The 15,196-nt window shown below is 46.9% G+C and overlaps 1 protein-coding gene across 1 annotated transcript; it reads left to right on the forward strand.

The window, feature by feature from the left end:
• Positions 1-9,370: 9,370 nt before the first annotated feature.
• LOC123148420 (disease resistance protein RGA5-like) lies at positions 9,371-14,967 on the forward strand. The gene is made up of 3 exons (XM_044567872.1): positions 9,371-10,320; positions 12,287-14,256; positions 14,351-14,967. Exons 1-3 carry the CDS (start codon positions 9,494-9,496, stop codon positions 14,377-14,379), a joined length of 2,826 nt encoding a protein of 941 aa, XP_044423807.1. The 5' UTR covers positions 9,371-9,493; the 3' UTR covers positions 14,380-14,967.
• The last annotated feature ends 229 nt before the right edge of the window (positions 14,968-15,196 follow it).

The raw sequence follows: 15,196 nt of genomic DNA on the forward strand, positions 1-15,196 counted from the left end.
CACTCACACCACCCACCATAAGCAAATCATGAACATATTGCAAACCTTACACCGGGGATCCCTCACGCTTGCGCGACATGGAGAGCACCATATGACAGCACCAATAATAAAACATGCAACTCAAACCAATCATGATCATCAATTAACCCATAGGAAAAAACGGATCTACTCAAACATCATAGGATAGCCATACATCATTGGGAAATAATATATAGCGTTAAGCACCATTTTTAAGTAGAGATTATAGTGGGTAAAAGAGAGGTTACACCGCTGCATATAGGGGGGAAGAGTTGATGATGACGGCGGTGAAGTTGTTGGTGTAGATTGCGGTGATGATGATGGCCCCTGTGGCGTTCCGACGCCACCGGGAGAGAGGGGGAGAGAGACCCCTTCTTCTTCTTCTTACTTGACCTTCTCCCTAGATGGGAGAAGGGTTTCCCCTCTGGTCCTTGGTCTCCATGGCATGGAAGGGGTGAGAGCCCCTTCGAGATTGGATCTGTCTCCCTATCTCTCTGTTTATGCGTTCCCAGATCTGGCCTTTCACCGTTTCTTATATTTCCGGAGATCCATAACTCCGATTGGGCTGAATTTTGGACACGATTTTTATCCGGATATTGGCTTTCTTGCGGCGAAATAAGGGCACCAACCGCCTTACAGGGTGGCCACGAGGGTCAGGGGCGCGCCCCCTGCCTCGTGGGCCCCTCAAGCATCGGTTCGTGTTGATTTCATTTCCCAAAATTCACATATATTTAAAAAAAATCTCCGTCAGTTTTTATCTCGTTTGGACTCCGTTTGATATGGATTTTCTGTGAAACAAAAAACATGCAACAAACAGGAACTGGCACTGGGCACTGGATCGATATGTTAGTCCCAAAAATAGTATAAAAGTTGCCAAAAGTATATGAAAGTTGTAGAATATTGGCATGAAACAATCAAAAATTATAGATACGACGGAGACATATCAGTATCTATCGCAAGTCGATCCTAAACCCTAGCCGCCGCCGCTTCCGCACTTGCGCGCCTCCCCCAGTGCAGTCGGCCTCCATGGCCACCACCGGGGGCCACGCCACCCGTAACTATGGTTCGTCCGCCGGCCGTGTTGGCCGGCTTCCCTAGAGATCTTTTTCTCGAGCCCTTACTCCGAGTTTATCGCTCTCTTGCCGGTCGTTTTGATCATCGTTTTTCTTTTTGAATTTTCGATCTAATCTTGATCATTTTGCGTCGCCCACCGCCGCCGTTGACCCCGTACGCCTCTACTCCAACACCAACGCGACCAGCCGGCTTCTTCATCGACTCGGTGGCCTCGCGCGTCGTCTGTGCGTCTGCCCATCGGTCGCCCCGACCCAGCGGCCTCGCGCGTTGTTCGCGCATCTGCCCGCCGGTCGCCCCGACCCGGCGGCCACGCGTCATGCGGCGACCCTTCTCCAGTGCCGTTCGCGCGCCGGCCCGCCCGTCGATCTATGTCGACCGTCACCGCCCTGCTCCGACTGGGACTCCTGCATCACCCCGACCCGGCGGCCTTGCGCCATGTGGTGGCTAATCATAGCCGCCCTACCGCCCGCTGTCGCCGGCTTCGTCTCGGACTCCGTCGCCACCCCGCCTCTACCGAGTGGCGTCCCCGACCTTGCGCGTGATCGGATTGATCATCCGCCCGCCGTCACGATCCACCTCAGCTACGCAGTGCGACCGACTTGGCCCGTTAGTTGCGCGCGCCTTCGCAGGCCCCGTGAAGATCGTCCCCAAGTTCAACACGCCTCTCCACCATTCGAGCATCGGGCTGACACTGTGTCGCCCCATCGAGCCACAGCGCCGCCGCCCTGTGGTTCTGCCCGCGGCTGCATTGACCCACGTGTTGCCGTTCTGTCGCCCCTTTGGGTCGTACTGCCGCGGCCCGCGGTCTACCGCCGCCTCAAGTACGTCTGTTTCCGGACGTCTCCGTGGCAACACCGACCCTCGCGCTGCCGCTGCATCGCCCCATCGGGCCATAGCGAGCGTGGCAAGCGGTCTCCGCCACCGCCCGAGGCCGTCCCCACGGCTGCACCGACTCGCGCACCACCGTTGCGTCACCCCTTCGGGCCACAATGCCATGGCCCGCGGTCCCAGCCTCCGCCCTGCGGTCTTCCCGCCATCGCCCCGACCTGCCAGCCGCCCCTGCATCGCCCCTTCGGGTCATAGCGTCACGGCCCGCGGTCCACTCTGCCATCACGCGCATCGACCTCCCATGGTATGCGCCGCGCCGTCTCCCTTGGCGTGGGAATGCCACCGTCCACGCCGGTCTTCGTCACACTGTCGGGTTCTTCACCTCCTTCGAGCATTGCCGCCACGCTCCTAACCTAGTCGTCGTAGCTGCTCTTCTTCGGCCGCCGCCGCGCCTACCCCCGTAGCCGCCGCTGCCTGTCCAACCCCTTCGTCTTCATCCAACACTAGCATGTCGCCAGCGTCGCCGTCATCTACCCCGACCACTTTGTCTACTCCGACAACCGCGGGCGACATCGGCCCCGTGCTGATTGGCGCTGCAACCGTCGTTGAGTCCTTCTCTGTTGGCTTCTCTGTAACGCCCTGGATACAACTTTCCATATTTGTAACTCTAACTCTTGCCTTTTCCGAAGATGCGATAAGAGATTCCCTTCGTGGTTGGGTTTTTGTCTTCGTTTTGCATTTTGTTCATGTCATGCATTTCATATCATGTCATCTTGTGCATTGCATTTGCATTTGTTATTGTCTCATGCATCCGAGCATTTTCCCCGTTGTCCGTTTTGCAATCCGACACTCCCTCATGCACCCGGCGCACCCCTCTTGTCTCTTTTTGTGAGCGGGTGTTAAACGTTCTCGTAATGGACCGAGCTTTGCCAAGTGGCCTTGGTACACCACTGGTAGACCGCCTGTCAAATTTCGTTCCATTTGGAGTCTGTTTGATGCTCCAACGGTTAATCGGGTAACCGCGAAGGCCTCTTGTGTGTTGCAGTCCAACACCCCTCCAAAACAGCCCAAGAACCCATCTAAACCATCTCCATGTCCTCCGTCGTCGGATCACGATCGTGTGGGCGAAAACTACACCTCATTTGGACACTCCTACCTCCTACCTATAAATATGTGATCCTCCCCCGAAATTTGCGTCCAAACCCTAGCCTCTTCCTCCTCCGCGTGCCGGACATGTCCGCCCTGCCGCCGGACATGTCCAGCCACCCACCTGATGAATCGGGTGCCGCCACATGTCCCCTGCGCCCCGCCTCTCTCTTCTCCGCCGCCGCCAGCCCGCACGGCCCGCGGCCAGCCCGCGGGGCCCATCCGCCGCCGCCGCCCGAGCCTGTGCGCGCGCCGCTGCGCCTCGCCCGCGAGCACTCGCCGGAGTGCTCTGCCGCCGCGTGCCCGCGGCGCTCCGCCGCTCCCCGCCGCTACTCCGGCCGCCACGTCCACAGGGCCGCGCCACCGCCGCCCAGCGCCGCCACCTCCACATCGCCTCGCGCGCTGCTGCCTCCCACTTCCTCGCTCGAGCCGCGCCGCCCTTCGTGTGCCCCGAGCCGAGCTCGCCATCCCCCAGGACCTCGCCGCCGCCACCATGGATCTCCGGCGAGCCCCGCTGTCCGGATCCCGTCGTCCACGTCGCCGCCGCAGGGCCCTCCTGCCGGATCCGGTCGGGAGGTGACCGGATCCATCTTTCCCCGCCGTCCACGACCTCCTCCGGTGCTTCCCCGACCTTCTCCGGCCATCTCCGGCGAGATCCGCCGCCGTTGACTTTTTCCCCCTCGAGGTCAAAATTCTTCTAAGTCCCTAAGTCTGTGACATTTTGTGCCCCTGTTCATTGCATCGTAACTCCATGACCATAGCTCTGTTTCATGTGTATGAGATATCAAAATGTTCCTTGGGAGATGCTCCTCATTTCATTCCATTGTGGTATGCTTGTTTGAGTCAATCGTGATGCCCAAATCATTGATGCAAGAGTGCTATAAAATGTTTACTGCTGCTACTTATCAGTTTAGGGTGATCTATCATTTTTGTCACATTTGTTGTGTGCGTCATATGGGAATGAGCTCTACATGTGTTTTGAACTATGCCATGCCATCTTCACAGGGGTGCTTGCCATGTATTTTTGTGATCTATGTGGTGACTAGCAGAAGCATGCAAAGTAGCCTTCGTGATATTGATGATTTCAGGGACTTAGGATTTTGCTAAGTCCTTGTTCTGCTGTTATTTTTATGCCATGTAAACATGATGCTACAGTGAGAACCATGCTTGTTTTGAGTATGTTTAGTAAGGATGTTTTGAATATATGATTATGCTCTATCCATCCATGGCCCTTTTTTGCAATTAGGAAGTGCCCTAGCATGCCTTAATCTTGCTCTACTTTTGCTATAAAATGTTCCTGGCAGATTGTTTACATGTTAATCAATTTTGCCATGGTTATTGCTATTGATCGATGCATGCTATGAACTTGCTCTTGCCATGGTTAGCTTCATGAACATGTCATCTTGTTTATGCTATGCTTATCTTGTCATGCAATGTCTTTTGGTGAGTGGTTTGAGCTCGCAAAGATGCCTTCATAATTCTGTTTATGCCATGCTCTATTTTCTGGTAAGTCTGAAACTGTTGATAAAACTGACTATGTTTACATGGGTGCTATCGCATCTTCTGTGCCTTTTTGGCTCATGATTAGTAAGAGACTTTTGTTCTATGCATTTAGTATAATCATGCCATGCCTTTGTTTGCTATGATATGTTCCTGTAGCATGTTGTTTGCTAGCTCTAAACATGGCTTCCTGATTTTATTTCTGGCATGTTAGTATTTTCACCAAGTCTGTGAAGCTGATATCTTTTGCACTTTTGCCATGCTTGTTTGAACCTGCTCTTGTATGATCTAGCCGTAGCTCAGTGTTCATGTTTTGTCAAGCATCTTGAGTACATCACGACCATATGCTTTGTTGCTAGGTTGGAGTGAAGTAGCTTAGTTTCTTGTTGCATTTTAGATGGCATCATGCTGTTAATCGCGGAATTGTGCCATTCTTGTTTTGCTTGCCATTTGCAAACCGCGCACCCGTTTTCGGTAATGTCTATATCGATTTCGACCGAAATCATCTCATCTTTCCAGCGTCACACTTGGTTTGTCAAGTTGATACCTTGATCATTCTTTCCCTTCCGAAGCACGCATATGCATTGCATATCTTGTGTTGAATATCATGTCATGTTTTGCATCATGTTGTTTGTGCATTGCACCGTGATTGATTGTTGGTCCTTTTGCTTGTGTTCTTGCCTTGGTTAGAGCCAGGAGACGAGTACGTGATCGAGGAACCTGTTGAGTACGCTAACGAGGATCAAGCTTTCGTTAACTCTGAGAACTTTGCAGGCAAGATGACCATACCCTCGAAATTACTTCTATCTTTGCTTGCTAGTTGTTCGCTCTATTGCTATGCCGCGATACCTACCACTTGCTATATCATGCCTCCCATATTGCCATGTCAAGCCTCTAACCCACCTTTCCTACCAAACCGTTGTTTGGCTATGTTACCGCTTTTACTCAGCCCCTCTTATAGCGTTGCTAGTTGCAGGTGAAGTTGAAGTTTGTTCCCTGTTGGAACATGGATATTGTTGGGATATCATTATTATATCTTGTTTACTTTAATGCATCTATATACTTGGTAAAGGACCCCACTGCAAGTCTATAGTCACCTATTATGTGTTATCATTATTATATCTTATTATATCAATATATTGTTGGGATATCATTATTATATCTTATTATATCAATATATGAGTGTTCTTGATCCTATCTAGCAAATCTATAGTCACCTATTATGTGTTATGATCCGTTAACCCCGAAGTGACAACAATTGGGATACTTACCGGTGATGACCGTAGTTTGAGGAGTTCATGTATTCGCTATGTGTTAATGCTTCGTTCTGGTTCTCTATTAAAAGAAGGCCTTAATATCCCTTAGTTTCCGTAAGGACCCCGCTGCCACGGGAGGGTAGGACAAAAGATGTTATGCAAGTTCTTTTCCATAAGCACGTATGACTATATTCGGAATACATGCCTACATTACATTGACGAACTGGAGCTAGTTCTGTGTCACCCTAGGTTATGACTGTTACATGATGAACCGCATCCGGCATAATTCTCCATCACCGATCCATTGCCTACGAGTTTTCCATATATTGTTCTTCGCTTATTTACTTTTCCGTTGCTATTGCTATCATCACTACAAAATACCAAAAATATTACTTTTACTACTGTTACCTTTTGCTACCATTACCACTACTATCATATTACTTTGCTACTAAATACTTTACTGCAGATATTAAGTTTCCAGGTGTGGTTGAATTGACAACTCAACTGCTAATACTTGAGAATATTCTTTGGCTCCCCTTGTGTCGAATCAATAAATTTGGGTTGAATACTCCATCCTCGAAAACTGTTGCGATCCCCTATACTTGTGTGTTATCACTCCTATCGGAATTTCTCGGCACATTCGGGCGGCTTTGCTGGTCTTGTTTTACCATTGTCGAAATGTCTTGTAACCGGGATTCCGAGACTGATCGGGTCTTCCCAGGAGAAGGAATATCCTTCGTTGACCGTGAGAGCTTGTGATGGGACTTAGCAAAATGAATCAACCGCGCATAAACTTAGGGTTTGAACTTTCAAAAGCCGTGCCCGCGGTTATGGGCAGATGGGAATTTTTTAATATCCAGTTGTAGAGAACTTGACACTTAATTAAAATGAATCAACCGCGTGTGTAGCAGTGATGGTCTCTTCTCGGCGGAGTCCGGGAAGTGAACACGGTTCTTGTGTTATGCTTGAATGTAAGTAGTTTCAGGATCACTTCTTGATCACTTATAGCTTCTCGACCGTGCTTTGCTTCTCTTCTCGCTCTCTTTTGCGTATGTTAGCCACCATATATGCTAATGCTTGCTGCAGCTCCACCTCACTACCCTTTCCTACCCATAAGCTCAAATGGTCTTGATCTCGCGGGTGTGAGATTGCTGAGTCCTCGTGACTCACATATACTTCCAAACAGTTGCAGATGCCGATGATACCAGTGCAGATGACGCAACCCAGCTCAAGTGGGAGCTCGATGAAGATCTTGATCGTTGTCTTGTTTCGTTTCCTGTTGATCAATAGTGGGGCCCAGTTGGGACGATCGGGGATTTAGCATTTGGGGTTGTCTTTTTTTATTTTGGTTCCGTAGTCGGACCTTGATTGTATTTTGGATGATATATGTTTAACTTGTATGGTGTGAAGTGGCGATTGTAAGCCAACTCTTTATCCCTTTCTTATTCAGTACATGGGTTGTGTGAAGATACCCCTCTTGCGACAAGCCTACCATGCGGCTATGCCTCTAAGTCGTGCCTCAACACATGGGAGATATAGCCGCATTATGTGTGTTACATTCTTCGACTTCTTCGACATGGCGTACAGCTCGTGCATGTCCCAGTCTACGCATGCCCGGTGCTGGCAACACCAAAGCGTGCCTTCGTCCACTACGTGTCCCCGGGCCTGGCAAGTCTGGTGCGGCGCTTCGTCAACTTCGTCTTCGTCCATCTACGCATGCCCGGTGCTGGCACCACTGGTGCATGCCTTCGTCTACGATATGTCCCCGCTCTTGGCAACCCCGGCGCAACGCGTCGTCAACAACGTCTTCTCCCCGGTGCACCACTACTGCGCCCATGACTAACTCGGCGCCTCTTTGCGCCCGCGGCTCCACGGCGACTTCCTCGACACCGGCTACCCCAACTCGACATCGACCATGACATTCTTCGCATGGATACCTCGACCACGGCTCCTCCACCCACGCTCTCGGCTACCTCAACAACGGCACAAAGGGCTACCGCCTTGCTTGAGCAACCTCGTCGGTTGCCACACCAGCCACGACTCCGCGATGCGTCGACCGTTACAACTATGGGGGGGGGGGAGGGTTGTCCGTCGGCTTGCCTTCGGATTCTTCTCCAGTCTCACCGTCTGCGTCGTTACCGTTGTGACTGCGGGGGGATGTTAAGTAACGTGATTGTATTAGGAAACATAGGATAAACTAGGAATATTCGGGCTTGTCTTGTAGTCCAAGTAGATCATGTACTCCTATATATATGCCCATGAGGCTCAAGCAAAAAAAAACCAATTCCACCAAATCCCTCTCTCACTTCTAACACGCGCCACCTGTCCATGTGGGGCCCTTGGGCATTCTTTCGCTCAAAAATCACATATTTTCCATAAAAATTATATTAAATCATCGGGGTGTTTTGACCTTCCTAGGTATTGATTTTCTGTAAAGCAAAAACCATGCTGAAAACATGAACTGACAATGGGTACTAGATTAATAAGTTTGTCCACAAAAATAATATAAAGGTGCATCAAAACTATATATAATTGATGTAAATATAGCATGAATATTTTAAAAATTATAGATATGTTGGAGACGTATCAGTCTCCAGCCATCGCGCGCGGGTGTGGTGGTGGTCTTCCCCACACCGCCCTTACCCCCGAGCTCACCACCACCTCTAGCGCGGTGCGTCGGCCACCGTCGCTGGGCTTCCCACCGAGGTTGAGTGGGCGCGAGGAGTCATCGGAGTGGGGCTCGTCACCGTCCGCGGTCGCCACCAATGTCGCGGGCCACCGCAACCTCTCTCAGATGCATCAGTGGAGCCCCCTTGCCGAGCGTGGAATACGTTGAGTCCGACAACGCGAGCATCCGCACGGTCCCCGACGCGGTCGCGAGGCCGCCGGAACATCCCCCCCCCCCCTCTCTCTACTCCCTTGCCACTTTCTATGGTCAACCGAGAATGGAAAGCGAGTTGGGGGAGGGGGGGGGGGGGAGGGGGGCGTCGGTGAGGAAAGGTTGTAGACGCGGACGCATTCATGGTCGGCGTGTTCCCGGCGAATGAGTTGGGCTATCTGACTTGCCAACCTAGAGCGCTTTAGGATTCATGTTTTTGAACCGACAACAGTTGGGAAGTTCGCCGCGAAACGTACAATATCTTGCGTTCACCAGATAACATTTCCGTTAATCAATCTAGACGAATCGTAGAGAAAAGGAGAGTCACGTTTATTACAAATTAGTAAAGGAGACCGGAGCAATGTGCTGGTTACTCATCGCTCGCGCCCACTGTGTTTTTATGGCTTTGCCTACTTGCCTTCGTCTCTCCTGTATGTGTGTGAACACCAGCGACGCTTTGTTTTAAAGGCGAACAGTCATGTGTCCATTCTAAAAAAAAAAATAGTCATGTGTCCGACACGTAACGAAAAATCGAGAACCGTGAGCTGTAGTAATGAGTGGTCCTGGTCCTCCTGGACATGTGAAAATTACATGCATGTCGGCCGGTGTCGCTTGTTTTAAAGGCGAACAGTCATGCGACAAACAATTGTACGTACGACTGTATAGCTATTCATCTTCACATGATACTATCTTTTCCTTTGAACTTGCCCGGGTTCTACAAAATGCATCGCTGCAGCACCAAACGCACACCAACCAAACAACAATCCAATTAGCTCAGAGGGAACAGCTCCAGATGAATCTGGCGACGGGCGCCATGGGCTCCCTGCTCCCCAAGCTGCTCGAGCTCCTCAAGGAGGAGTACAAGCTGAAGAAGAAGGTCAGGGAAGGCGTCGAGTCTCTCGAGAAAGAGATGAAGAGCATGTACACTGCCCTCCGCAAGGTGGGCGAGGTGCCACGGGACCAACTCGACGAGCAGGTCAAGTTCTGGGCGGACGAGGTAAGGGAGCTCTCCTTCAACATGGAGGATGTTGTTGACAAGTTTCTGGTGCGTGTCGAAGACGGCTCTGAGCCTGCCGCTAACTCGAACAAGATTAAACGGCTCACCAAGAAGATGGCCGGCTTGTTCATCAAGGGGAAGACTCACCATGAGATCGCGAACGCGATCAAGGACATCAATAAGCAAGTCCAAGAGGTTGCTAGCAGGCGTGTGCGGTACAATGTCGACAATCTTGTTGCTATGCCTGCAGCGGTGGCTCCCATCGATCCTCGCCTTCGGGCTCTGTACACCGAAGTGACAGAGCTTGTTGGCATTGCTGGGAAAAGGGATCAAGAGCTAATGAAGTTGCTTTCAGAAGGAGACAATGAGTCCAAGAAAAAATTGAAGACTGTCTCTGTTGTCGGATTTGGAGGATTAGGCAAGACCACTCTTGTCAAAACGGTTTATGACAAGATTAAAGGAGAATTTGATTGCCGAGCTTTTGTTTCTGTTGGTCGAAATGCTAGTGCAAAAAAGATTTTGATGGATATCCTTCTTGCTCTTGACATGTACGAAAGCCATTTCACCATATTGGGCGAAACGCAACTCATCGACAAACTCCGGGAACGTCTCGAGAACAAGAGGTATCACCTGTCACTCACTTTATGATGGCAACTAGCTTAAGCTGATAATTTCTTTCAATTGGTGCTTGTGGAATAATATGCAAGTTATGAGGTTTAAAAGTATTGAGGATTTTAGAGTAACTTCCACCATTTACTTCCTAACTGTCACCATTTTGTGTATTTTCGTACTAAAAATATTATTTTTAATGCACAATGCATACAAAATATTACAAGGATAAAAATACTAATATTTTTATATGAAACTAGAATAAAAAAATGCTGGTCATGAACTCTATATAGAGATAGGTTGTACATAAACCACAATGAGAAGGAACGGAAAAGTGACAAACTGAGAACGGAAAGAGAATTTATGTGTTGAAGCACAAGTATTGACTATGTAGTCTTGTCAAAGGATAAACATGAAATATGCATTAAAAATATCAACTTGAATGGGTTTAGTTGTACAATAAAAGAGTTCATCCTCTGTAGAATGTAGTTGAGCAAAATTATCCATGTACCATCCATTACCGCAAACCCTAAAACAACTAGAAGTGATGAATAAGTGATAGATTGAGACGAAGAACCAAGTATATACATGTATAAGGATCGTTTAAGGGCTTGCATGGCATCAGCTAAGAATACTTTTTCTTTGTTAACACCATGTGAGAATAATTGTGGGTTAATGTCATTGTGCTGTGTATGTGTGTGAGGGTATCACATGAAGGAAAGTAGTCAAATAGTTTATATTACTACATAATGCAAACTTTCCGTGGAGAGTAGAAAATGACATAAATGAAAAATGATGCGGATTAATGTGGATGAGCTTTATGAATTAAATTAATTTCAATTCGCTTAGAAATAAGACATATGGAGAACAAAATGGTCCAACATTTATGTATAAGCCATCAATATTTAGATTTAGTTATTGATTGAAAATTGTCCTAACCTCCTTTTCGAGAAGAGAAAAAAAATCCTACTAAAGGGATATGATCAAATTTATAACTTTGGGTATTAATACATATAAAAAGAAATAGACAAGAATGGAATGGATTGAACGATATTCATTCATGTTTACAAGACGAAATGTCTTATCGAATTGAGTTGTTTCTTGGTATATCGTACATTCATGATAGATCAGGGTATTTATGCTAACCAGATTTAGGTTCGTGGTTTGTAGTCTCTATTCAAGCTCAATTGTTGGTAATAGTTCAGGTGATGTATACATGATCAAGGAGAACAAACGGTCCCCACTCAAAAAAGGAGAACAAACGGTCAATAGGTGAAGATGAAGAGATATATATTGTTGTTGCATATTGGAGCATGTGTCCAAAAATCAGAAATTATGTTTATAAAAATGTATAGTAAATCTAGCCAAGCAAATGCTCGGGTCACTCCGCTAGGTATTTATAGTGGAAGGTGTGGTGCTCTACCAATTCATAAAGATGGACAAATAGAAAAGGTCTACATTAATATTTGGTTGAAACATGATCATTTCAATCAATAGTCTTTCTGTCCTAGCTGCCTGTAGTTGGTAGTATCATAAAGTATCAAGTACCATGCATCTGATACTAGTGTATGGTACTACCTTCGTAATGCATAGTATTATAAATTACTATCTTTTTTCACTAATATATTAGTATCTTAGATGACCTCATTTGTCCTCATGCAATATATATAGCACAATATATATTATGATATGGTATCATGATATGATGCTCAACTCTCTCTTTTTTCATTTAATTTTATATTTGGCATGCATAATACTAGTTATGATACTCCCATTACGGGCAACGTAAGGAAAACTGATGGACAAATAGAAATTGTGTACATAAATTAATGTACGTCGATTGAAACATGATCATTTAATTTAGTAATAGGTCCGTCTTTTTATCCTTCCATAATCTTATCTCCGGGGCATATTGCTATATTATCTTTAAATTTTACCATGTGTATGATTATTAAATTAATGATCTCATAATTAATATAGGTACCTCATTGTAATTGATGATATATGGGATGAGAAATTGTGGACAATTATCAACTGGGCCTTCTCTAAAAACAACAATTTTGGCAGTCGACTAATCACGACAACTCGTATAGTCAATGTATCTAAATTCTGCTGCTCATCTACTAATGATTCAGTCTATCAAATGGAACCTCTTAGTGATGATGATTCCAAAAGGTTGTTCTATAAAAGGATATTTTCTCAAGAGAGTGGGTGTCCTCGTGAATTAGAAGAAGTGTCCACATGCATATTGAAGAAATGTGGTGGAGTGCCATTAGCCATAATTACTATAGCTAGTCTTTTGGCTAGTGATCAGCATCCAAAACCAGAGGATGAGTGGCATGTTTTGCTAGAGTCTATTGGCCGTGGACTTACCAAAGACCACGGTGTAGAGGAGATGATGAGGATACTATCAATTAGCTATTATGACTTGCCTTCTTATCTGAGAACATGTTTATTATATCTAAGCATGTTTCCAGAAGATCGCGAGATTATGAAAGATCAATTGATATGGATGTGGATTGCCGAAAGTTTTGTCCAATGTGAAAAAGCAAAAACTAGTCTCTTTGAGATCGGGGAGACTTACTTCAATGAGTTGGTGAACAGAAGCTTGATCCAGCCGGTATACAATTATCGCGGCTTTGTATATGCTTGTCGTGTGCACGATAGTGTGCTTGATCTAATTTGTTCATTATCAAGAGAAGAGAGTTTTGTTACCATATTGAATGGTACCGATGATGGCATTTCTTCTCAGAGAAATGTGCGCAAGTTGTCCCTCCAAAATACAATCAAAGAACATCAAACAATGCCTCTTATTTCTAAGAGTATATTACAAGTGAGGTCCATTGCCACATTTAAATCTGCTATTGGTCTATTGCCGCCTTTGTCGAGCTTCGTTGTTTTACGTGTACTGGATTTGACTGGATGCAATGTTGGTGATCATAGCCATCTAAACCTTCAGGACTTGGGGACTTTATTTCACTTGAGGTACCTAGGTCTAGCCGATATAGGAATTTCTGAGGTCCCAGAAGTTGGAAAGTTGCAGTTTTTACAGGTGCTGGATTTGAGTGGAAATTATGATATAAGAGAACTTCCGTCGAGTGTTACCAGACTGAGAAGATTGATGTGCCTACTAACTGAGCCTCTCTGGAATCTTCCAGATGGACTGGGAAAGCTGACATCAATGGAAGTGCTGGGTGAAATCTGTGGTGACTCTTTATGCACTGTGAAAGCATTGGGCAACATGAAAGCATTAAGGAAGCTCCAAATTAAATTTAATGATCTGAGCATGGAGCTAGAGGAAGCTTTTGTGGAGTCACTAGAAGAACTTTCCAACATCCAAAGTCTAGAAATTGATGCCAGCGGCGCTTCCATGGATCTCCTGGGGGAACGCTGGGTGCCACCTAGAAGTCTGCGGGAATTTATCGCAGACAGACATGGCATATTCTCCATGCTGCCAGCGTGGATAAGGAGGAATCCCGCCCATCTGTCGCAACTACACGAGTTGCACATATGGGTGGAGGAAGTGCGGCAGAAGGATCTTGGGTTCCTTGGCAAGTTATCGGCTCTTCATAGTCTCACATTGCGGACCACCCGCCAAAGGCAGCTATTCTTCGGTGCTGATGGGTTTCGTTGTCTGACAACAATCGTGTTGGTTTGCCGATCGCCGGGCCGAATCATGTTCCGGCCGGGAGCTTTGCCCAGGGCTGAAACTGTCAAGTTTGAAATCCGTTTGCGGGTCGCAAAAGAGGAAGCAGCTAGCAGCGGTGGCGATTGGTTGGATCTGGGCATGGAATACCTGGTGTCCCTTCGGAAGGTTCATGTCCGGTTCTACACCTCCGGGGTGATGGTCGGCGAGGTCAAGCAAGCCCGGGCTTCGCTGGAGAACACACTCCATGCCCATCCTAACCGCCCCGTCTTTGGCGTCTTCTTCATCCCGGACATAGTACACGGTACGTAATTAAAACCCATGATGAGATGTCATTTCCCTGATGCATGTCTTTATACACTGATCGACCTTCCCTCTCTGTTTCTTTCTTCCCGAAGGCACAAGTGATGATGACACCTTCGTATAGGAGAGTTCGAGTGGAGAACCTTCAGGTTACAATCTTTTCCGATAATGAAGGCCAAGTGGTCAACCTTCAGGTTACATGCAGTTTGTTTTTCAGTTGAAAGGAAAACCATTTCAATTTTCAATACTCCAGAGTCCAGACTATGTATTAGGCTGGTCATAGTGAGAGTAACTAGGAAGTAACATAGCGCATTTCAAAACAGAGTTGCTTATGTGGCATAGAATTAATGAGGAGAAAGGGGTTTGGAGTAACATAATATGTTACTGTAACATAACGCAACCCAAAGCAAAAATGCCATCATCTATGATACTACTTGTATGTTATTTTGCACTATGAAGATAGTAACAAAGACTAGTGTCATATGCATGACACTAGTCTAAATTACTCCCCACTATGACTAGTCTTAATGTATACTACAGACATGCATAGGCTATGTTTTCCTCCCTTACTCATAAAGCCATGCTTATATAGTTGGTGACTTTATAGGCTGTTATTATTGTCATTGGAGACGCACGTCGGCGAACCATATGTGTATCAGCAGCTGCATTAAAACCTGCAAAAATAATAAATCATCAGCTGCATTCGAACTCAGTTATTCGTTGAGCTTAGAGCAATTTCAACGGACCGACCCAAACGGACGGTGCTTTTATCCGTTTTTTGTCCGTTTGAATTGGCCACCCGCTCGGCGTCCGTCCTGTTTTAGATTTGGGTTGGTAGTGCGTCCAACACGTTGACCCATATGTGCCTGCGTGGCCGGCTGGCCACCCTATTTCAACAAATAGCTCATTTTTGCATTGTTTCACACACAACTTTTGCATTG

This window comes from Triticum aestivum, chromosome 1A (genome assembly GCF_018294505.1).
Source record: "Triticum aestivum cultivar Chinese Spring chromosome 1A, IWGSC CS RefSeq v2.1, whole genome shotgun sequence".
Classification (NCBI taxonomy): Eukaryota; Viridiplantae; Streptophyta; class Magnoliopsida; order Poales; family Poaceae; genus Triticum; species Triticum aestivum.

Coding starts and splice junctions, on each gene's coding strand:
- LOC123148420 (XM_044567872.1), top strand. CDS start 9,494: ATGAATCTGGCGACGGGCGCCATGGGCTCCCTGCTCCCCAAGCTGCTC. Junction 10,321..12,286: donor GAACGTCTCGAGAACAAGAG/GTATCACCTGTC, acceptor TAATTAATATAG/GTACCTCATTGTAATTGATG. Junction 14,257..14,350: donor CATCCCGGACATAGTACACG/GTACGTAATTAA, acceptor TTCTTCCCGAAG/GCACAAGTGATGATGACACC.